The sequence below is a fragment of the Lissotriton vulgaris genome, chromosome 9, assembly GCF_964263255.1.
Source record: "Lissotriton vulgaris chromosome 9, aLisVul1.2, whole genome shotgun sequence".
Classification (NCBI taxonomy): domain Eukaryota; kingdom Metazoa; phylum Chordata; class Amphibia; order Caudata; family Salamandridae; genus Lissotriton; species Lissotriton vulgaris.
The window spans coordinates 8,090,224-8,113,232 of record NC_141697.1 but is presented as its reverse complement, the minus strand read 5'-3'; the positions used below and the strand labels follow the sequence as shown (position 1 = coordinate 8,113,232).

The 23,009-nt window shown below is 47.2% G+C and overlaps 1 protein-coding gene across 1 annotated transcript in view; it reads left to right on the top strand.

The window, feature by feature from the left end:
• Positions 1–22,653, top strand: part of LOC147689525 (glutamate carboxypeptidase 2-like) — a 442,929-nt gene extending 420,276 nt beyond the window's left edge. Inside the window, exons 18-19 of the mRNA XM_086936914.1 lie at positions 21,046–21,903; positions 22,127–22,653. Coding sequence (XP_086793040.1) covers positions 21,046–21,250 — 205 coding nt within the window. The 3' untranslated portion in view covers positions 21,251–21,903; positions 22,127–22,653. The remainder of the gene's footprint in view (positions 1–21,045; positions 21,904–22,126) is intronic.
• Positions 22,654–23,009: the final 356 nt, after the last annotated feature.

Sequence of the window (23,009 nt, the reverse complement as noted above, 5' to 3'; positions counted from 1 at the left end):
ACGGTCACCCAGGCCCTCGTCACCAGCCGTCTGGACTACGGCAACACCCTCTACGCCGGAACCACCGCCAAACTCCAGAAGAGACTCCAGCGGATCCAGAACGCCTCAGCACGACTCATCCTGGACATCCCCAGTCGCAGCCACATCTCCGGACACCTGAGAGATCTGCATTGGCTCCCGGTCAACAAGAGAATCACCTTCCGTCTCCTCACCCACGCACACAAAGCCCTACACAGCCAAGGCCCAGGATACCTCAACGGCCGCCTCAACTTCTACGCTCCCAAACTCCAGCTCCGTTCGACCAGCCACGCCCTCGCCACCGTCCCCCGCATCCGCAGAGCCACCACAGGGGGACGGTCCTTCTCCTACCTCGCCGCCAAGACATGGAACTCCCTCCCCACCCACCTCCGCCTGACCCAGGACCACCTCGCCTTCAGGAGGCAACTCAAGACCTGGCTGTTCGAGCAGTAGCGGATCCCCCCCCCCCCCCAGCGCCTTGAGACCCTCTGGGTAAGTAGTGTGCTATATAAATACGTTGATTGATTGATTGATTGCAATTGGCTTGTTGCTGAGCAGTGAGGCTGCCTGCCAAGGCTACACCATCAACTGACCCATCATCAGGGTTCTGTGAGAGCAGGTCAGGGAGTGGATCACTGTCACTCTTCAGTAGCCATGAACAAGCCCATGTCTGCCCTGTCAACATATGGTTTCAGTCTGTTGACATGAAGCACCCTATGGGGGCTCCTGGGAGTTCCAATGCCCACCGAATAGGTAACCTCTCCCTTCTGTTCAACAATAGTGTGGGGGACACTCCACTTGTCTTAGAGAGCTGTTAGGGCCACAGGCTCCAACACCCACACTTTCTGTCCTGGTTGGTTAACAGTCAGCACAGCCTTTTGGTCACGCCAGCCCTTTTGCAAATCCTGGCTAGCCTCAAGGTTTTTGGTTGCCTTTTTCATATACTCAGCTATCCTGGAGCGGAGTATATAGTCCCCTATGTCCTGTTTAGGGGGTTTGAGAGGTAAATCCCATCCCTCCTTCACCAGACATAATTGACCTCTGACAGGATGCCCAAACAGAAGTTCAAAAGGGCTGTAACCAACCTCCCTGTCTGCAAATAAAAGGCAGGGTAGTACGATGTCCCATCTACGCCTAAGGTTTTCTGGGAGACACTTGATCATACCCTTTAAGGTTTTGTTGAACCTTTCAACTAAACCATTGCATTGTGGGCGATAGGGTGTGGTGAATTCTTAATTCACTCCACACTTTATCCACATTGCAGTCAAGTAACTAGACATAAAGTTTGCGCCTCTGTCTGAAACTACCTGCTTTGGGAAACCCACTCTTGAGAACATTCCCACGAGGGCCCTTGCCAGTACAGGTGCTGTAGTGGTCCTAATGGGAATAGCCTCTGGGTATCTGGTGGCATGATCCACCACCACTAGGATACACCTGTGCCCAGATTTTGTCTGAGGATCCATGGGACCAACAATGTCATTCCCTACCCTCTCAAAGGGAACCCCCACCACAGGCAGTGCTATTGGGGGGCCTTTGTGGTGTCACCTGATTTGCCACTGGCTTGAAAGGTGACACAGGAGTGACACAACTCCTTTGGGTCTTCAGACATTTGGGGCCAATGAAAGTGAGTGATAATTCTGTCCCAAGTCTTGTTTTGGCCCAGGTGACCCGCAAGGGGATTATCATGGGCAAGTGTCAATAGGAAGCACCTGAACTTAAAAGGTATAACCATCGTCCTGGAGGCACCAGGCTTGGGGTTTCTAATCTCTGAGTACAGAAGTCCATCACCCCAATAAATCTTATGCTTGCCACTAGCATTCCCAGCAGCCTCAACAGCAGTCTGCTGTCTGAGGGGTTCAAGAGAAGGGCAGCTCAGCTGCTCATGACTCAGATCTGCCCTGGAAGGGCCCCTGGTCCCCAAGAACTCAACCTGATCAGGCTCTCACTCCTCTGGGACAGCTCCTTCTTCAGGGCTACAATCATCTCCCTCAAGAGATTGACCTGTATTCTGAGTCGGGGGAAGGCACTGCCTTTACCTTACTGCTCCTTTTCTTGGAAGGCACCTGGTCCATTATTACAGATTCCAGGGCCTGTTCAGTGTTAGACATTTTGGCCTGTAACCTAGTCATAGCAAACACATGTGCACAGATACCTAACATTTCTGAATGGGTCCTGAGCTCCACTTCAGCCCAGGCTAAAGTTTCCAAATCATTTCCAAGCAAGCATTCTACAGGGAGGCACTTACCACAACTTTCTTGAGGCCAGTTACCCCTCCCCAGGAGAAATTAACAACTGCCAAGGAATGGTCAGTCCTGACATTGCTAGCATTGGCCACTTGGTAAAGTTCACCAAGTATAATCTGCTCAGGAGTCACAATATCTTGGGACTTATTTATGAGGCTGTGCGTCACTTTTACGCCGCTGGTGTGTCACTTTTTGTGACGCACCAGTGGCGTAAAAATGCGCCTTGTTGCGCCATATTTACAAAGTGACGCATCTAGGTAGATGTCACTTTGTAAACCCCTGCGCCACATTATACCTGCGCCAGGTATAATATATGCAAGGGGGGCGTATTGATGCAAGAAAGGGTCGTAGAAGTGACGCAGTGAAATCCATTAGAATTCACTGCGCCACTTCTAGGACACAAATGCGTCAATTTCTTACTCCTGCCTCACAGCAGGCGTAAGACCGACGCAGGCCCTTTCACATGGGGCTTGCCCCATGTGAAAGGATACATTGCTGGAGTTGCGTCTCTTTTCTGACACACTCCAGCAATGCGTCACTTTTGCGCCTTACAGATACATCAGAAATACTGACGTATCTGTAACTCCTTGTGCAATGATGCGTCATACTGTAAATATGACACATCATTGGTGTTGCAAGGAGGGCGCAGTGAAAAATTATGCATCGCTGTTTTCACGCAGCGAAGCGTCACTTTTCATAAATGAGGACACTTGCCTCTGTCCCTGTAGGCTATAGCCTCTTTTCCATTGATCAAAGTCTGCTGTCTGTATTTGCCCAAGGTACTGAGACTCACAAAGGAGGACATATCCATGCCTCCATCACAGATCAGTACAGACTTAGTTGGAACTCTGACTAGGCCAGAGTCCACCTCAGAACCCAGGGTTAACCCTACCACCCCCTTATTCTGAGTACCACCACTTGGAGCTGAACTAGGGGGAACAGTTGCCTTAGTGGCAATGGTGGCTGGAGTTGAGTCTTTGGGCCTAGTGCAATCACTAGTCAAGTGGGTGTTTTGCTTACCGATTTTACACCATGGTTTCTTTTAGCCTTTATTTATTTATTTTTTATTTTTACGATTTCTAGAGCGCCTGGTGACCCGTAGGCATCCCCGCGCTATTCAACCTATAAAGATCCTGAAGGAGGAGGAGGGAGTGTCTTATTTGGGGAACAGGAGGGTTTTAAGTTTCTTACGGAAGACCATGTAGGAGGGTTCCAGGCGTAGAATGAGCGGGAGTGAGTTCCAAGCTGTGGCGGCTTTGACCGAAAAGCGGCGACCGCCGGAGCGAGCCCTCCTGAATTTGGGCACCGTAGCAAGATGTTCGGCGTCGGAGCGAAGAGGTCTTGAGGCTTTATATGGGGTAACCATATTTTTAAGTGCGGCGGGGCCGGCTCCATTAATGAGCTTGCGGGTGGTACATAGGGCCTTGAACTCTACTCGTTGGCGGACAGGGAGCCAGTGTAGAGTTTTGAGGGCAGACTTAGCTGACACTCTAGGGGGGAGATTCATAATGAGCCTGGCCGCCGCATTCTGGGTGCGTTGGAGTTTGTCCAGGGTGTACTCTGGGGCCCCCAGATAAATAGCGTTGCTATAATCGAGCCGGGCCAGGACAAGACCCTGAACAAGTAGTTTCCTGGATGGGAGGGGAAGGAGGGGGAGGATCTTGCGTACGGACCGCAAGAGACCGAAGCAGGTGCCTGCTGTCTTGGCTGCCTGTGTTTTCATGGTAAGGTCGGGTTCCAGCCAAACTCCTAGAGTTTTGATTTCATTTCTAGGAGAGGGGATTTCGCTGAAAGTGTCGGGCCAAGATGTGGGTGGAAAGGTAGTCCATTTATTGCCCAGGAGCATGATCTCGGTCTTTGCGCCGTTCAGCTTTAAGGCTGAGTCACACATCCATGTATGAATGTCTTGGAGGCAGTGCAGCAGGCTGTCCGGATGGTTATCCAGGTGGGACAGGGAGACGACAAGTTGGGTGTCGTCAGCGTAGTTGATTATTTTGATACCGTAGGGGGCCACTACGTCTTCCAGGGGAGCCATATAGACATTAAACAGGGTGGGGCTGAGCGACGACCCCTGGGGAACTCCGTTCTTCAATGGAAGAGGATCTGACCGGGAGTTGCCGTCCCACACCTGAAAGGATCGATGGGAGAGAAAAGATTCGATCCACGCTCGCGCTGTACCCACAATTCCTGCCTTGGCCAGGCGGTGTAATAGGACACGGTGGTCCACCGTATCAAAGGCGGCGCTGAGATCCAGGAGGATCACTGCCACTGATCCCCCTGAATCTAGGATACACCTTGCCTCCTCGATGACAGAGAGGAGTGCAGTGTCCGTGCCATGGCCGGGTCGGAACCCAGTTTGAGATTGGCGCAAGATGTTGTTTGTCTCGAGAAATTGGGATAGTTGCGAGTTGACTAGTTTTTCAGCCATCTTACTAATACAAGGGAGCAGTGAGATCGGTCTGTAATTGGACATGTCGTCCGGGTTCAGTTGGGGCTTTTTCAACAAAGCCTTCACGACTGCGTGCTTCCAGTTGGGGGGAACCATTCCACCAGCGAGGGAAGAGTTGATAAGATCCCTGATGATGGGGGCTATGGTGGAGGATACCTTTTTAAGGAATCTGGCCGGGGCTGGGTCGAGGGGGGACCCGCTTTTCATTTTCTCTAGTGTGGACGTCACCTCGGTGAGGGAAACTGTTCTAAAAGTCTCCAGCTGTGGGCTATTGTTTTCGTCCGCTGAGGCCAGGATGGGAGGGGGACTGATAGTAGGAAGGGAGTCCAGTATCTGCAGGATTTTAGACTCAAAATAAATGGCCAGATCCTTGCTTCTATCTGGGGGGGGGGAGTGAGTGGGGGGTGCTGTTGGGATGTTAAGTAGTTCTTTAACTATCTGATAGGATTCTTTGGCTGAGTTGGTCGCGGTTTGTATTCTATTGTCGTAGAATGTGGATTTAGCTGATTTCAAGGCAATTTTGTATTGTCTTACCGCATTGTGATATCTGTCCTTGTTGCTGTGGAGCCAGTCTTTCCTCCATGCTCTTTCCGCCTTTTTGCACACTTTACGGAGCGCTCTAAGTTCGGAATTATACCAGGGGGCATGGCGCTTGGTCTTGTTTTTCACTTCCCGGTTTTTGATGGGTACGAGGCTGTCAAGGGATGAGGAAATCCAGTCTCTGAACTGGCTGTCTGCAATGGTGGGGTCGGCTGCGAGACTGGGGATAGTGGCGTCCAGCGCCAAGGCCCAGTTGTCCGTCGAGAGTCTGGCCCAGGATCTATCCCTGGTAAAAGTAGGGGGGTTGAGGGGTTTCTTAAAGGCCCCTGGGAGATGGGTTAAGACCAAGAAGTGGTCCGTCCACGGGAGGGGGAGGGAATTGGTGTACTGGAGGGAAGGGATGTTCGAGAATACAGGGTCGAGCAGATGTCCTTTCACGTGCGTGGCTCCTGAGTTAGTCAAGGAGAGACCAAGAGCACCCAGTTCACTGATAAGGTCAGACGACCCTGTGTCAGATAAATCATCGAAATGGATGTTGAGGTCGCCTGCAATCAGAAAGTTAGATGTTAAGTGGGCCAGGGATGAAACGGATTCTAGAAAAGTGGCGGAGAAGGGGCCGAAGTGTCCGGGTGGTCTGTAGACCAGAAGGCCTGACAAGGAATAGGTCGGCGAGAGCGTCAGTGTGAACAAACAGCTCTCCGACTCTTTGCTCTGGAACTCGGTAGATCGGCAGGAGAAGTAGTCTCGGTAGATGATGGCTATACCACCACCTCGACCAAGAGGGCGGGGTTGGGACATGATGAGAAAGCCCGGGGGAAGGGCCGAGACTATGTCGAAATTAGAGTGGCGGGTGATCCAGGTTTCAGTTAGGAAGAGTATATCCAGCTCGTGGTCGACAATTAAGTGGTTTATGAGGAGGGCGTGCTTGGGGAGCGATCTACAGTTAAGAGTAGCTAACTTGAGGCCGGGGAGTGGGGCGACCGTTCTGTGAAGAAGTAGATTACCAGGTTTGCAGATGTTACACCTAGTGAAGGGGACGTTAAGGTCATGTATGGCCTGACAGATGGAGTTTTTCGAAGGTCTGAGGCTAAGGAGGTCTCGTCGAGAATAAGATATCCTATTGGCAGTAGGTTCCGGCATGGGCGCTGGCCCTAGGCCCGGTCGTGCGCGGACGGGCGCAGACGGGCTTGCCTTAGGCGCTCCCGCTGCGCTCGTCCGCTGCGCGTCCTGTGGTTGCACATCTTTATGGGTAGGAAAGGGGGCGGGTGGGCGTGGCCTCAATTCCTCGCCGTCAATGGCGGTCTAATGTTTGTTTTTAGTTTGTTCGGTGCAGCGAAGGAGTCGCTGTTCAGGCGAGTCTCGAGCCCGCTGCAGGAGGTGTCAGCCGGGTGAGTGCCCAGTTAAAAATACAAGATAATAAGGAGTGACACAAGAGAAATACAATTTTTAAAAAACGGACGTCTCCCGGCTTCCGCCTCAGGAGATTAGAGGTTTCTGATAAGTTGGCGCTGATGACAGCGCTTTAGTACTGTGGCGGGTGGGCGTGGCCTCAATGTGGGCGTGGCCTCAATTCCTCGCCGTCAATGGCGGTCTAATGTTTGTTTTTAGTTTGTTCGGTGCAGCGAAGGAGTCGCTGTTCAGGCGAGTCTCGAGCCCGTTGCAGGAGGTGTCAGCCGGGTGAGTGCCCAGTTAAAAATACAAGATAATAAGGAGTGACACAAGAGAAATACAATTTTTAAAAAACGGACGTCTCCCGGCTTCCGCCTCAGGAGATTAGAGGTTTCTCTAATCTCTTCTCTTTTCTAGTCTTTCTTTTTGGGTGATTGGGAATTCCCACCATTAGAAGATTGTTGGAGGCTGTTAGACTTGGCACCATTGGCGTGGGTCTCCCTTCCATTTTTTGTTGTTGCCTCATGTGTTTTTGTTGTTGTTAGATGCTTTGGGCACTGTGCCACTGCTATCCAGTGCCACAGTGCAAGTGCTCCCTATTGTAAATTGATGTACTAATCAGTGGTTCCATGTTTGGCTATTTGGTTTACTTGTCAGACCCTAGTCTAGTGCACTGAGAGTGCCCAGGGCATATAAATCCAAATGCTGCTGGTGGGCATGCAGCACTGGTTGTGCCACCCACAGAAGCAACCTTGTAAAATGTGCCTAAGGTCTGCCATTGCAGAGCCTGCGTGCAGTCTGGTACTGAGGTTCCGTGACGATTTGAACCCGTGTTTTCAATATTGTCGGAAATACATAATATTGGTATCAGCGAACCGCAAATGATCCATTTAGCATATCCTGGTGTTTTCGCTACGCTACGAGCAAGAGTACTCCTGTTACGAACACATCTCCGATCTACCCATGGCATCCATCTTAGATCATGGCAGCCATTTTGTGTTTCTTGCCCTCACATACGCAATAACCTTTGATTACTTCATTTCGATTAAGGACACGTAGCCTTAGCCGGCGATTCACCTTTCTAGTGACACGTGCACCTTGGAACAGAACACGCTGTAGCTGCATGACTCGACAAAGGCTGCCTCCTCTGCCCGAGGCCAGTCCTGCTATACTGGTTCTTGTGGTCGTTGGCCTGATCATGATTAGGCGGCCGAAGCCGGTAGCCTTGCCCATTTACAACCCACAAACATCCCTTATCCTGCTTTTCTATCTTCTGCACCTGGCTCTGCTCCTTTCCTTCTGGGCCTTTATTAGGGGGAGGTAACGAAATTTACGATGAGGCGGTCCGGGTCTTGAATGAAAAGTTGACATGAGATTATGATGGAAAAGTGGGAACCCCTCGTTCGTAATGTTTTGACATCAGATACTGTCGACGACTCCTGTGCAACGCCAAATATTTATTGTTTAGGACACAAAGGTTTGGGAATGTACTAACATGTGAAGAATTTGCCTGAAGGCCAATATTTAGTATATAAGGAGCAACCCTCTTTGTACAAATCGAACAGGCTCCTAGAATCTGCCCGTGTGTAGTTTCTGTGACTTCTGTGTCCCTGCAGTAATAAACCTTTGGTCTTTGACGCCACCATCGAGAAGCCCGTGTTTCTGTTTATTTGTGCACCGAGACAGGTGGAACTCCGGGGTCTTCGGGTGTTGTTCCCTGACACCTCTGGACGGAACCAAAAAGTCCAGAACTCCAATTGGCGCCCAACGTGGGGTGACGTCATTCGGTACCGGTCCAAAAGCCTGAAGAGTTCGAGAAGCTTCGTCTGAAGAATCCTGAGGGAGGCGCCCCACTTCATCGATCCCGGCATATCGCAAAAGTGGCCCGACGTTCTCTTCCACGAGGGTTCCCGTTCAGGACGGCTGCAGTGGTCCGTTGCCTTGACCGTCGCCCTGTCTTGGACCCGAGGTGCAGTCCTTAGTACGGCGAAACGTGACGGGTTTCTCCTTGGTGACGTCTTCAGTGCCTCAGTTAAGTATTTAGTGGTTGCTAGCTGGTCACTTCGTGAGGGTTGTTAAAATCCTTTTTGGTTCTTGGTTTGGTTTGGTTTCGTAAGATTATCACTGGTTGTTCTGGTTACGATAATCTATTTGGTTTAGTTTGGGTATCGATACATTTGTTCGCTTTTGGTAGGCCTAAGTTCTTGGTTCGAGTGCACATCCCTGTTTGTGTTGTTTGTTCTGTGTTCCGGATTACAAAATGGTAAGTCGGAGAAATTGTATGTTGTCGTGTTTTGGTTGCAACAGTGATTCACGATTGGAGGACTCATGTCTGGTTCCTCCGATTGGGACTCTTCTATATGATCTTTACTGTAAGCATGGTGTGGGTCCTATATCGTATAATGAGGTATGGGTCCGATACACTGAAAAGGATGGTGTCCTTAGTTGGCCACTGCATGGTAGTTTTGAACCCGAAATCCTTGACAATTTAGAAGTGAAATTGTTTAAGAAGAAAGTCCGGCCGGCAATATTTGATTCTTTCCGTTACTGGCGAAAAGAATCTAAACAGAGAGAAATTAAAAGGTTGAAAAAAGAACAGAAAGAGCAAGAGTTAACTTTAGAACAAGCGGCTAAGCAGCTGCAAGATAACGAGTCTGAGAAAGCAATGGAGATAGCTACTAGAGAACGTAGCTTAGCAATAGATAAGTGCTATCCAGCCTTGCCATCGAGTACGACTAAGATAGTAGAGGACCCCGAAAACGATCCTCTGTTGTCTTACTTGTTACGGTCACCCCCACCGTATGCACAGGGTGCTACGGCTCCACCTGTACCAAATGTTCAATTGCCGGTTGCTGGACAACCTGGTATTCCTGCTCCTGCCCCTCAGAATCAAGCTCCTGTACCACCTGTGGTTAATGTAAATGTTCCTACGGCACCTCCTCTTCCTGGGTTGCCGACTTCTCTACCTATACCTGTATCGCTTACACCTACTGTTTCACAAGCTATCTTACTCGATACTCCTACTGTCCCGCTATCTGTTCCAACTGCTACTGTGTTCTCCGCATCTGCCAGTATTATGACTCCGCTTTCTGTTCGTCGAAGAATCACTGATTCTGTCTCTAACATTCTGTCTCCTTTCTATAAATCTTTAATTAAGACTCCTACTTCTGACTCTGTACAAAGACGTAGTCAGCTCCCAAGTACTGAGGAACGGGGAATATTAGATTCCACGGCTCTCAGATGGATTTCGAAAAGTAGGAGATATAGTACGAGAGATGTACTAGATACATTCATGCAGTGGAATGAACCAACGCAACGATATGTCTTTGACGAGATGTGCTCTCTTTTACGTGAGGAACTAGAAGAAGATGACTCTGAATTGAATTTAGAAGACTTAATTAAGGTTCAGAAAGAGTTTGCTGCAGGAATGATAGTAGGTCAAAATATAAAAGAAGCGATGGAACTGATTTTAAGTTATAGGAATGATCCATCACTTCGTTCACCGAGAGACTTAGAGAAGAGTAGTACTAAGAATCGCCAATATCCGATGAGGGAGGTTCCACCAATTTGGCGCGAAGCTGTACGAGCTGATGCTGTCAATGGCATTGCTGCCGCTCCGGCCCAATTCCAGAGGGTGTGGATACACATTCCGTGGAAGCGAGCCGAAGTGTTAGCAGTGAAGCAGGCCTTGCCAGACCCGCGTAAGAATCCTGCTGGGTACTATAAGGAATTAGCACAAACAGTTGAGGCCTGTGTAATGAATCTGGCGGACATTGACATGTTATTTAGGAATGTAGTTCCGCAACCAATTTGGGCTAAAATTCGTAAAGAGAATCATCCCGTTGCTCTAGGTGGTGATTGGGCAGCTATCATTGCAGCGGATGGTCAGCAAATAGGTGGTTCCAAACCTGAACCTCTAATTGCTAATCTTCCAGGTAGGATAATCGACTTAATGAAGACTCTGATGCCAGCATTGCGTGTTAATTGGGACAAGTTGTCCGCATGCAGGCAAAAGAAAGACGAAAGTGTCGCCGACTTTTTCACGAGGTTCGAAGAGACTTTTGTAGATCACAGTGGTCAGGATATGAGCACAGAAGGAGGACAGAGATTGTTTGTCGATAAATTTGTACACAATTTGCTACCTGAGCTATGCAATAAATTAAAAGATTCCGAGAGTGCGTGGGCTGTCTCTACAACTGCGCAAATACTTGCAACTGCACAGTACTATGAAAACAGGGATAAAGAGGAGAAAGAGAAATCAGATAAGAAAACGAAAGACTTAAAAACTAAAGTTCTTTTGCAACAGGCATATCCGCCTCGCATGAGTCAGACTAATACGCAGCAAGGATCGTATCAAAGGACAGATTATGGTTCTCAGAGACCACAATATCAGTGGAATAAGTGTGCGTATTGTAAGAAAGAGGGTCATTATAAAAATGAGTGTCCAGTCTTAGCGCAAAATAACGCAGCCGCAGCTCAGAGAGGTTGTGGTGGTTTTGTGCAGAATTCTAGAGGTCGAGGACGAGGTGCTATGCCTCCACAGACGAATGATCGCCCTTCCAATCACTTTGATCAACGAAATGGACAGTCTGCCCAACAAAATAGATCTCAACAGCATCATGTTGAAGACTATTGTGAAAATGATGAGGGATTTCAACAAAATGAGTACTAGGACAGCCATGGACAGAGAGAGGGAGTAGTATCAGTTCCAGTGGATCAGAGTGGGCCTTATGTCGCAGTAGCAACATCAGGTGTAGTCGAACCGTTTCTGTTGGATACTGGTGCCGCAAAAAGTTCTATCATTCATGCGAAACTCCCTGGCGCACCTTTGTCCGGCTTAACAAATGTTTCTGTAGGTTTTTCAGGCGCCCCTGTTTACAACCCCGTATCTGGTCCTTTGTCTATTTCTGTTGGACCGTGTCAATTAAAAGCACCCTTGATTTTGACGACAGGTTGTAATGAAAATCTGCTTGGTTTAGACTTGTTAAAACGCCTATATGCGACATTGTACTGTTCTCCGGAAGGAGTACAGCTTACGTTGGGTAAACGAATCACCTCTCCGATGTACTTGTCAATGGATGCACTCCCGCCGGAGCTGCGTTCACTCCCTGATACTCTGTGGGCGACTGGTCCTAATGATGTAGGCCTTTTAGAAATACCACCATATGTAGTCACTTTGAAAGCAAATGTAAAATTTCCACGAATTCCTCAATACAAGATCTCTACTGAAGGTGAACGTGCACTTTTATTGATTGTGCAAGATTTGATTAAGAAAGGTGTGGTTGAAGAAACTAGAGGAAATGTCTGTAACAGTCCTGTATTACCGATTTTGAAACGAACTGATCCTTCAAAGCCTCCAGTATATAGGTTTGTTATCGATCTCAGAGAGGTTAATAAGATTGTGGTTCCGCAGTTTCCTGTGGTTCCAGACATTACTGCCTTGTTAACGTTGATTCCTGCAACAGCTACATGGTTTTCAGTCATCGACTTGAAAAATGCCTTTTTCAGCATTCCGATAGCCGAAGAAAGCAGAGATATTTTCGGCTTCTGTCTAGGAGGTCGAAGCTTCAGATTTAAACGCGCTCCACAAGGCTATTGTGAGAGCCCATCCATTTACAGTCAGGCATTAAAAAGTCAGTTAGATTCCTTTGTACTTCCTCCAGGTTCTGCTCTAGTACAGTATGTAGATGACCTTCTAGTGGCTGCCGATGACAAGGAAACTTGCAAAGCAGCTACAATTTCGTTATTGCATCATTTGTCTAATTTGAATCACAAGGTGTCACCTTCGAAAATGCAATATTGCTGCCAAGAAGTGACCTACCTAGGTCATCTCTTGTCAAAGGAGGGAAGGAAGTTGACCCCAGAGAGAATAAAAGCAATTACGCAGATGAATGTTCCTCGCACACAGAGAGAAGTACGTGCCTTTTTAGGTATTACCTCTTACTGTAGGCAGTGGATCCCAAATTTTTCTCTTTTAGCAAAACCGTTGGTAGCTTTGACTGGGAAAAATGTTCCGAGTCCAGTGCCATGGTCTGCTGAATGTCAGGAGAGTTTTTCTGAGTTACGAAATGCACTTTGTTCAGCTCCTGTATTGGGTACACCCGATTACAGCAAGCCATTCACGCTCTATGTTCACGAAAGAGAAGGTTGCGCGTTGAGTGTTCTGACACAGAAATTTGGTGATAAACAACGCCCTTGTGCGTACTTTTCATCAACATTAGATCCGGTAGCTAGAGCGTTACCTAGTTGTTTGAGAGCTACAGCGGCAGCTGCGGCTTCCATTCGACAATCTGCTGGTTTGGTGATGAACAACATGCTAGTGGTCATGGTTCCTCATGCTGTGGATAAACTCATGAACAGAACCAAGACACAACACCTTACCAGTGCGAGATTATCTGGCTACGAGCTGACATTGCTAGCAAGTCATATTCAGATCAAAAGATGCAATGTATTGAATCCAGCAACACTGTTGCCGGCTAATCAAGAGTCGAGTGATTCCGAACCCCATGATTGTTGTTTCAGAACCGAGGAGGAGACAAAAGGACGAATTGATTTAAAAGACACCCCATTGTCAGATCCAGATGGCAAGTTGTATGTTGATGGGTCATGTTTTAAATTGGAGAATGGTGATGTGACTGCTGCTTATGCAGTAACGACTTTGAGGACGATTGTGGAGACTGCAAGAGTGAGTCAGAATTCTGCCCAAGCTGCAGAGTTAATCGCCCTAACAAGAGCGTGTGTTTTAGCTAAGGGAAAGAGAGTGAATGTGTTCACAGATAGTCAGTACGCGTTTGGCGTGGCCCATAGTTTTGGCCGTTTGTGGAAAGAAAGAGGTTTCATTACGTCCCATGGGACTAAGATTCAACATGGTCAGCTAGTTAACGACTTGTTGGAATCTCTAACCTTGCCGACTGAAGTTGCGATTGTGAAATGCAGTGCGCATAAAGCAATCACGGATGATGTTGGTCGTGGGAATGCTTTTGCTGATGAGACTGCTAAACAGACAGCTAGAAATATGATGAGTAGAATGTATGTTGCAACGTCTGCAAGATGGATTTCCGAGTCTGGAATGTGTGAGGATACAGTGGAAAGTGTGAAAGAGATTCAGAAAGAGGCAACTGAGGAGGAAAAACGTGCATGGAAAGAAAGTACGGGCAAGTTGGATTCGAGTGGGTGTTGGATTGACTTGTCGGAACAACAGCGTTGGATGTTGCCTGATGCGTATGTGCTTGCAGTGGTGACAATGGCACATGGAGTAGCGCACATAAGTTCTAAAGGAATCTGTAAAATGTTGGCCCCAGTCTGGAAGAATGATGGGATTAGTAAATGTGCAGAGAGAGTGGTGAAAAATTGTATGGTGTGCCTGATGCATAATCCTGGCAAGGGAATCCCTACTCCTGCTGGTCACTTCGCTCCTCCCTCTTGCCCCTTTGAAGTGATTCAGTTACACTTCATTCACATGGATCGGTGCAATAACTTAAAATACGTCCTGGTAGTAGTTTGTGCTTTCTCCAGATGGATCGAAGCATATCCACTAAAGGACAACACTGCCCTATCAACTGCCAAAATTCTTCTCAAAGAATATTTCCCTAGGTACGGAATGCCACGGATTGTATGGTCAGATAACGGAAGTGAGTTTATAGGGAAAGTTATGCAGAGTGTGTGTGCCGGTTTAGGTATTAAGCAAAAATTTCACAGTGCAAACCATCCCCAGTCTGCTGGTTTAGTTGAGGGTTACAATGGCACCCTCAAACTAAAACTTGCTAAAATACAGGCATCCACGGGTTTATCCTGGCCAGACGCACTACCCTTGGCTTTGTTATCCACGAGAGCGACTGTGCATTCTAGAATAGGGCTTAGTCCATACGAAATTGTCTTTGGCCGTCCTGCTAATATTTGGGGAGTGCCAAGGCCAAAGGAATTTTGTTCTCTGGAATATCCAATGTTGATTGATTACCTTTACGACTTGACTGCTAAATTGAGTCTTATTCACCAACAGGTTTTCGATGCATTGCCAAAGCCTCCGGAGAGTCCAGGTCATCAGCTGAAACCAGGTGACCACGTTGTGGTACGAAATTTTGCGAGGACGAAGAACCTTCAGCCCAGATTTGTTGGCCCCTTCCAGGTGTTATTGGCGACGAGAACTGCTGTTCGTGTGGCTGGTCGCAAGCATTGGATTCATGCAACACATGTCAAACGTGTGCCCTTGCCACTTCCTTATGACAACTGGATTAAGAAGGGAATTGGTGCCTCTGAGTTCGAGCAAACACCCAAGTTTATCCCTTTCAGCGATGCCGAATTGATGACTGACACTTCAAACTCTGACTCTCCTCCTGAAACTACTTCTTTGACTCCTGAATACTTGCCCTCTGCATCAGAAGAAACTTTGCCATCTGCGAACTTGAACATTGCAAACTCTACTGACACTACACTGTTTCCTGATCAAACGGTTCCTGCAAAACTAAGATATAACTTACGATCTCGTAATATGGACAAATAAAGCAGGAAACTGCCTATTGTGATATTTGAAATTTTGAACTTTTGCCTTCAGCCAGGAAGTTTGCTATTGTTTTATTGTTTTTAAAATTGCCTTGCCGTCTGGGTAGCCGTAGGGTCGTGGCTGTGTGCCTAGTTGAATCTGCGGGGATCTGACACAAGGTCGATCTTTCTGTTGGTTCTGGGAACTCCCAGGGCTGATAGAGGCATTTTCATCTACGTACACATCATCAGTGGTCGCGAGCGGATTGTAGAAGATGGAGCTTCCTGCGCTGCAACGAGAAAATGTGATTTATGTTCGCAGAAACAGACTTTACAGAATCCTTCTTAGTAAATGTTTTCTGATGCAATGTGCTATTACATTTTTAATTGTTTTAATAACGTTGGTGGGTGGAATCGTTTTTGGTATAAATTTGATCTTTGTGCCAGTAACTACAGTACCTCCCCTTGATCCTGCTACCTCTACTGTTTCTTCCATACACTCTTTTCATTCGTTTCCTGAACATGAGCAAGCTCGACGCTCAGAATTTATCAATAACACTTTTGTACAGCTCTTGCACCAACACCAACTGGTAGTTAACACTACAGACTGCTGGGTGTGTGGCTTGATACCCCACACTATGGATAAAGGCATTCCCTACCTGGTTTTGCCTTTTAGCTATAATGGATCATTTCAGGCCTTTCAAACCATCTTTGCTTATGCCCTTGAAACCTATCCTCCGCGTCCACCACGTTCCACTAAATATAACTCTGCCAACAAAGCTTTATTGCGAGTATATTTGAGTTGGAATTCTTCAGAGTATCGCCTTAGTTTGGGAGAAAGCAAGCGTAAAAGCTCAACTCCAATCTGGGTCGTACCTCACCGAGGTCAGGTCTGTTTGCAAGGAAATGGGAGAAATCCGAGAGCTCAGCTAGGGAGGAGTGAGTGCGTAGAGACTTACGTGTTTCCGTCTAACTCTTCCCCTGCTTTTCTTACTGGTAGGGGTACCTACTTCATCTGTCAAGACAGAGCGTATACATGGTTGCCTGCCGACTTTGCGGGGTCATGCTATATTGCTCGATTGTTGCCTCCGACATACACTGCTTCATCTGATTATCACAAGACCAGAGTAGCAAGAGGTGTTTTCAGCAAGGAAGACACCGCTGGTCAGGAAGCTGGAGACTTCTTCAAAGGTTTCCTTCCGTTCTGGGGGCCTATGGCCAATAGTAGAAACATACGTCAGCTAACACGGGTAGTTGAATCTACTATTACCGAAACTGCTGGTGCCCTTAGCAATTTGACAGCTGAGCTTCAGGTGGATAGACTCATGACGTTGCAGAACCGTATGGTTCTAGACGTAATACTTGCAGATCGAGGTGGGGTATGCAGAATGATCCAATCGAGCTGCTGTGTCTTTATTCCCAATAATGCTCCAACAGTCTATGAGGCGATCTCTAAGCTACACAAGATTTCCGACTCCATACACGTAGACAAGGGAAACTGGTCCTTCATGGAGTGGTTTTGGACTCTGATATCAGCGTGGGGATGGAAGGTTCTGATGGTCATTGGTGTCATCTTAGTATTCCTGTTCTCATGTTGCCTGATTATCCAGTGTGGTCCTGCTTTGTGAAGTCTCTGTGCTGCAACATGTTTTAGAAAACCACCTGCGTTTGGAGAAAAGGCACGAGAAAGGATGATGATACAACAGCATGTCACTGACCTGATGAGCATAGAATTAGACTCTGACATAGACTGAGTAATTGCCTATGTAAGGGCAAAAGGAGGGGCTGAGTTTCCGTGACGATTTGAACCCGTGTTTTCAATATTGTCGGAAATACATAATATTGGTATCAGCGAACCGCAAATGATCCATTTAGCATATCCTGGTGTTTTCGCTACGCTACGAGCAAGAGTACTCCTGTTACGAACACATCTCCGATCTACCCATGGCATCCATCTTAGATCATGGCAGCCATTTTGTGTTTCTTGCCCTCACATACGCAATAACCTTTGATTACTTCATTTCGATTAAGGACACGTAGCCTTAGCCGGCGATTCACCTTTCTAGTGACACGTGCACCTTGGAACAGAACACGCTGTAGCTGCATGACTCGACAAAGGCTGCCTTCTCTGCCCGAGGCCAGTCCTGCTATACTGGTTCTTGTGGTCGTTGGCCTGATCATGATTAGGCGGCCGAAGCCGGTAGCCTTGCCCATTTACAACCCACAAACATCCCTTATCCTGCTTTTCTATCTTCTGCACCTGGCTCTGCTCCTTTCCTTCTGGGCCTTTATTAGGGGGAGGTAACGAAATTTACGATGAGGCGGTCCGGGTCTTGAATGAAAAGTTGACATGAGATTATGATGGAAAAGTGGGAACCCCTCGTTCGTAATGTTTTGACATCAGATACTGTCGACGATTCCTGTGCAACGCCAAATATTTATTGTTTAGGACACAAAGGTTTGGGAATGTACTAACATGTGAAGAATTTGCCTGAAGGCCAACATTTAGTATATAAGGAGCAACCCTCTTTGTACAAATCGAACAGGCTCCTAGAATCTGCCCGTGTGTAGTTTCTGTGACTTCTGTGTCCCTGCAGTAATAAACCTTTGGTCTTTGACGCCACCATCGAGAAGCCTGTGTTTCTGTTTATTTGTGCACCGAGACAGGTGGAACTCCGGGGTCTTCGGGTGTTGTTCCCTGACACCTCTGGACGGAACCAAAAAGTCCAGAACTCCAGTACTGTCATGCTGACTGGGCAAGTGCACCCACTTCCCAGTCCCTAAACCTTCCCTTTTCTTCATATCAGTCACCCCTACGGTAGGCCCAAGGGCAGGGTGCATTGTAAGTATACGGTAGGACAAGCCCTGATGTGTGTGGCATGTCCTATTAGTGAATTACAGCCATTTTCGTTTTTCACTATTGCAAGGCTACCTGTTCTCATAGGCCAGAATGGGCTGTTAGAATTGTTACATTTTATAATCCTAACAGGCTCAGAGAACATGGTTGAAATTTGTGTTCAGTATGCCTGAACTCAGAATAATAAAATACATCTTTTAGTGAAGTTTGTTTTAAAATTCTGTGTTTGCAAATACAATGCACCCAGCCCTTGGGCCTACCATAGGGGTGAGAAAAATACTTGAAGAAGAGGGTCTGGGGATAATGTTTAAAGACCATATAAGCTCCACACCCCTAATCAGATACATGAAATACACAAAAGGGAGCGTATAGGTCAATTTGCCAAAATATGAGATGTAAGCTCAAGAGGACATCTATTGAAAAAAGATTTTTTTTATACAAAATTCACTACAGGCTCATATGAATCCCATCAGCCCACCTGCTTTGGCGGAACATCATCATCTGGGAAACTGCGGAGCAAAGTCTGTGTATCTAAGCCAGAGTGTAATGGCATTATGACACTAGACTTCTATCCAACAAGTAGTGTGGCCACAGTGCCCATAAGCCAGTAGTGCTGATGGAGTGCAGTGCAAAGAAAAATGTGATACTTAAAAATGACTAAGCGGTCAGACAATGTATTTTATTAGGATCTGGTTGGATGTCAAGATTAAAAACAGCATAACTGTGTGAAAAAATCACTGTTGTTTAGCAATAGGTGAAAGGTCAACATGTTTCAGCCACAAAAGTGATGTTACTGGCTTTCTTCAGGACCTAAAAGAAATGTAATGCTACTGCAATAGAATCTCTAAAGTGAAAGTTCAACAAATTAATTCCTAAGAGGACTAAACATATGTGGTTCAATCACTACCCTACCAGGACCGAATATATGTCATGGCAACTTGTAAGTCCATCAGTGATCTTTCCTGTAGTAAAAAACAAAATAATTCAAAAAAGAAAAGCATAAACATGCATCCTTTTGAGGAAACAATAACACCTTCACAATTAGTTTTGAAAAAAGCGAACATACAAATATTGGCAATATTTATCAATTTTACAAAACAAGGTACTCTATAGTTACCCTCATGGGCAAGTTTCTTGTAACATAATTATAGAAATGCTGCCATTGACAGGCTCTTAAATTTACTCACCCAGCTTTGTGTGGAAGAAAGCCACACCTCACCCGGCAACGGCTCGGTGAATAAGGCCCCGCTCTGTTTGTGGATAAGCAGAGGAGTATGAATCAGAAAACTTGATGGACCGCTCTGTATGTCACAAACCTAAAAACTTCAATATTACCAGGGTTGTTAACAATCTGCTAGAGGGCTGATGCCGGATTCCTTATGAATTACTACCATAGGGGTGTCTGATAAGAAGAAAAGGGAAGGTTTAGAGGCTGGCAAGTGGGTGCACTTGCCCAGCCAGCATGACAGTACCAGACTGCACGCAGGCTCTGCAATGGCAGACCTGAGACACACTTTTACAGGCTTCTACTGTGGGTGAAACAACCAGTGCTGCAAGCCCACTAGCAGACTTTGGATTTACAAGCCCTGGTCACACTCAGTGCACTGTACTAGGGTCCCACAAGTAAACCAAACCAGCCAATCATGGAGTCACTAATCCATACATCAATTTACAATAGGGAGCGCATATACACTTTAATACTGATGAGCAGTGGTAAAGTGCCCAGTCATAAAACAGCCAACAACAGTTCAGAAAAAATAGAGGAGGAAGGCAAAAGGTTCAGGGACGACCCTACAAAAAGGGCCAAGTCCAACACCCGCACTGATGGGAGTGGTAGGTACTGCCTGGCTAGGGCTCCGCCCCAGTTAACCAGAACGTGCCAGTTTCAAACCTTGGGGAATTACATATATTGATGCCCAAGTACCAACATGCGCGAGCTTCCCACATTATTCAGTAGAAGTTCACGACCACTGTTGCACGGGCAGCCCAGGTGTAGAAGAAATAATCATCCCTTAGTCCAGTTCCCTCCCAGACACGACAACGCCGTGAACACAGTCGAAGCTCCCAGGATTGAATCTGCACCAGGTCATGTTCCTTTCACATACACCAGGACATCACCTGCATATAGTGGAGCAGCAAGTATCTGTCCACGTAGTGTCAATCCCGATACGGTGCCGACTGGTGCAATCTCTGCGCTAGGGGCTACGTCACCAGCGCAAAAAGCAGTGGCGACAGAGCGTATTTCTGTCGCATTCCATACCGCACCAGGATCAGAGCAGAAATCAGCTGTCCAATTTTGGCTCTGGCTGTTGGCTGTGTGTAAAGTACCAGCCTGCCGAATCAGGCCCCATCCCCATCTTCCTCATTACAGTGAATGTAAATGTCCATTCTAGTGCATGAAACGCCTTTTGAAGGTTCGAAACCAGACCAGCAGCATGGGGATGTAGCTCCAGGGCCCCTCAAACAGCCTATGAAGTTGCCCTAAATTAAGTAATGTAGGTCTCCCCGGGATGAACCCATTTTGGATCAAATGCGAGATACAGGCCAGTACGCACGTGGCCAATACTTTAGTGAGGGTCTTTTAGTCGGGTCCCATTAAGGCCTGGGGCCGTTAAGAGCCCACTATCAGCGGGTCCCTGCCCGTCTTAGGCAAGGAAACCAGCAGTGCCTCCTTCATGGAGCCAGGGAGGATGCCAGTGCAGAGGGCTGTGGAACAACACCTTTCCGCTGACTTGGGGATTCTTGGGGTTTTCTTCCATGGGTTGCAGTAATTGGTTGACAGTTGTTGTTAAGTTGATGAATTGATGGGATGGTCCCAATGGATAGGATTGTAGCCCTTGGGTTGAATGGATTGGTAGTCTGGCGTTTCAAAGTTGTTTTACATGGAGGAGTTGTTGCCTGATGGGGCGTGAATTGTCTCGTTAGTTATCCTGATATTTTGTGGGTGACTAAGCTCGTGTCCTGCTGGTACAGTGTGATTGTGCCCCCACTGGTACCTTAGGTGTGTGACGCCCTCACTCTCTATCATGCTAATCTTCTGTGCCTCTTTTACCCTTCTTTGCTTTCTTCAGACACGTCATTTACGCTCCAAGCCAGCACAACAGCTATGCCGCCTCCAGCTTCCCGGGGCTGGCTGCCGCTCTCTTCGACATCGAGAATGATGTGCAGCAGACGGCGCGCTGGGATCAAGTGAAGAAGCAGATTTCCATCATCATCTTCACCATCCAATCAGCTGCTAGTACCCTGCGAGATGCAAGTGATATTGGAGGATTATAGACTGGACAAATGTCAGTCATGGACCACCAGCACCTTGAGACCATCAGGGGTGATTTGCTGGGCTTTATAAATCATGATTGATCTGTGTAATCCACCCCGGAAGACAATAATATGAAACATGCAGCACTGTAACTCAGAGGGAATAAAAGAGAAGTAAACAATGTAGATATGGGTGAAACACAACTGACAAAGCACACTACATGAGACACCAATGAGACACAAACAATCCAGGACACCTCAGAAGTAATAGAAATAATGAGAAACAAACAATGTGAATGAATGGAAGTAGTTTTATAGAGTGCGCATTACCCAAAGATGTCTTAGCCCTAGGCGAATCAAGGACTGAGGAAGGAGCATCAAACCGAGATAGGTCTGAGTGACCTTGTTGTTTACAGGCAGAAATTGCCAGGTCTTTAGCTGCTTTCTGAATAGCTGCAGGCTGTGTTGGGACTGGAGGGCAAGAGGAAGGGAGTTTCTCGAATTCTCCCCCCCCCCCCCCCCCCCCGGAAGGTCAGTGTTCAACCACCCTAGTTTGCTCGTTTAATTCTGGGAATATGCACCGAACTAGATCGGAGTGTTCTACTGGACGCATACCAGGTAAATCACTCCTGGAAATAGAGGGGGCCAGTACCTGGAAGAGCCTTGTGCATTAAGTACAGAGTTTAGTTTTAAATGAGATTCTCCACTCCGCTGCTAGCCAATGAAGGCTGTGTAACAGATGAGATACTGGTTTAAACATAGGGATTTTCAGAAGGGTTCTGGCTACCGCATTCGGTATTGACTGCAGTACAGTCTTCTGAAGGTCTGTTGGAATAAAAAGGAGGATTTTTTGAGGATCCGAATGCAGTACCCTCTGGTGGATACTTTATCCAGCAGAGGGTACTGCATTGATCTGAGCAGCAAAGCATAGTATCGTGTCAAAAATGACTCCCACATTTTTTGCCTTCTGTACCTGCTTGGGCAGGTCACGCAGCCCCTGGGGTCACCAGGATGCATTCCAGAAATAAATCTCATTCCCAAAGAGCAGAAATTGTTGGCATCATTTTCTAACTGAGATGAGACAGACACCACTATCTGTGTGTCGTCTGCATAAGGAAGTACGGTCAGGTCGAAGCTCAGAATAAGCTTCACCAGGGGGGTGACTTATACGTTAAAAAGAGTAGGGCTAAGAGCCGAACCCTGCGGCACCCCACAAGTTAGGGAAAAGGGGTTGGATTTTACCTCTCCCATCACGACCCACTGTTGCCTTTTTTCGAGAAATGAGCTCAGCAGAGATAGAGCAGTACTCCTAAGTCCTAACGAGTTCAGGCGTTTCCTAAGAAGCACGTGGTGGACCGTATCAAAAGTGGCAGAGACAACAGGTAGAATTAATACAGCTCTGCTGCCCTTGTTCACCATCACTCTGATTTCCTCTGATGCTTCCACCAGTGCGGACGCCATGCAGTGGTTCACTCTAAACACGTATTGAGCCGAATCGAGCAGTTAATGGGTGTCCAGAAAAGTTATAATTTCCAATGTGGACATTCACAAGAAACAAACATATCAGACCTCACTGAGAAACACACAACGCAGGACTCCTCAGAAGAGAACTATGACAACCAACACAGACACGAATGTGCAACTAAAAAAGTATATGTGGAGGAGAAACATCTAACAAAGTACACTACATGAGACACCAATGAGACACAAACAACCCGGGACACCTCAGGAGGCAAGAATGAGAAACAAACAATGTAGCATACCTCAAAAGATAGCAACA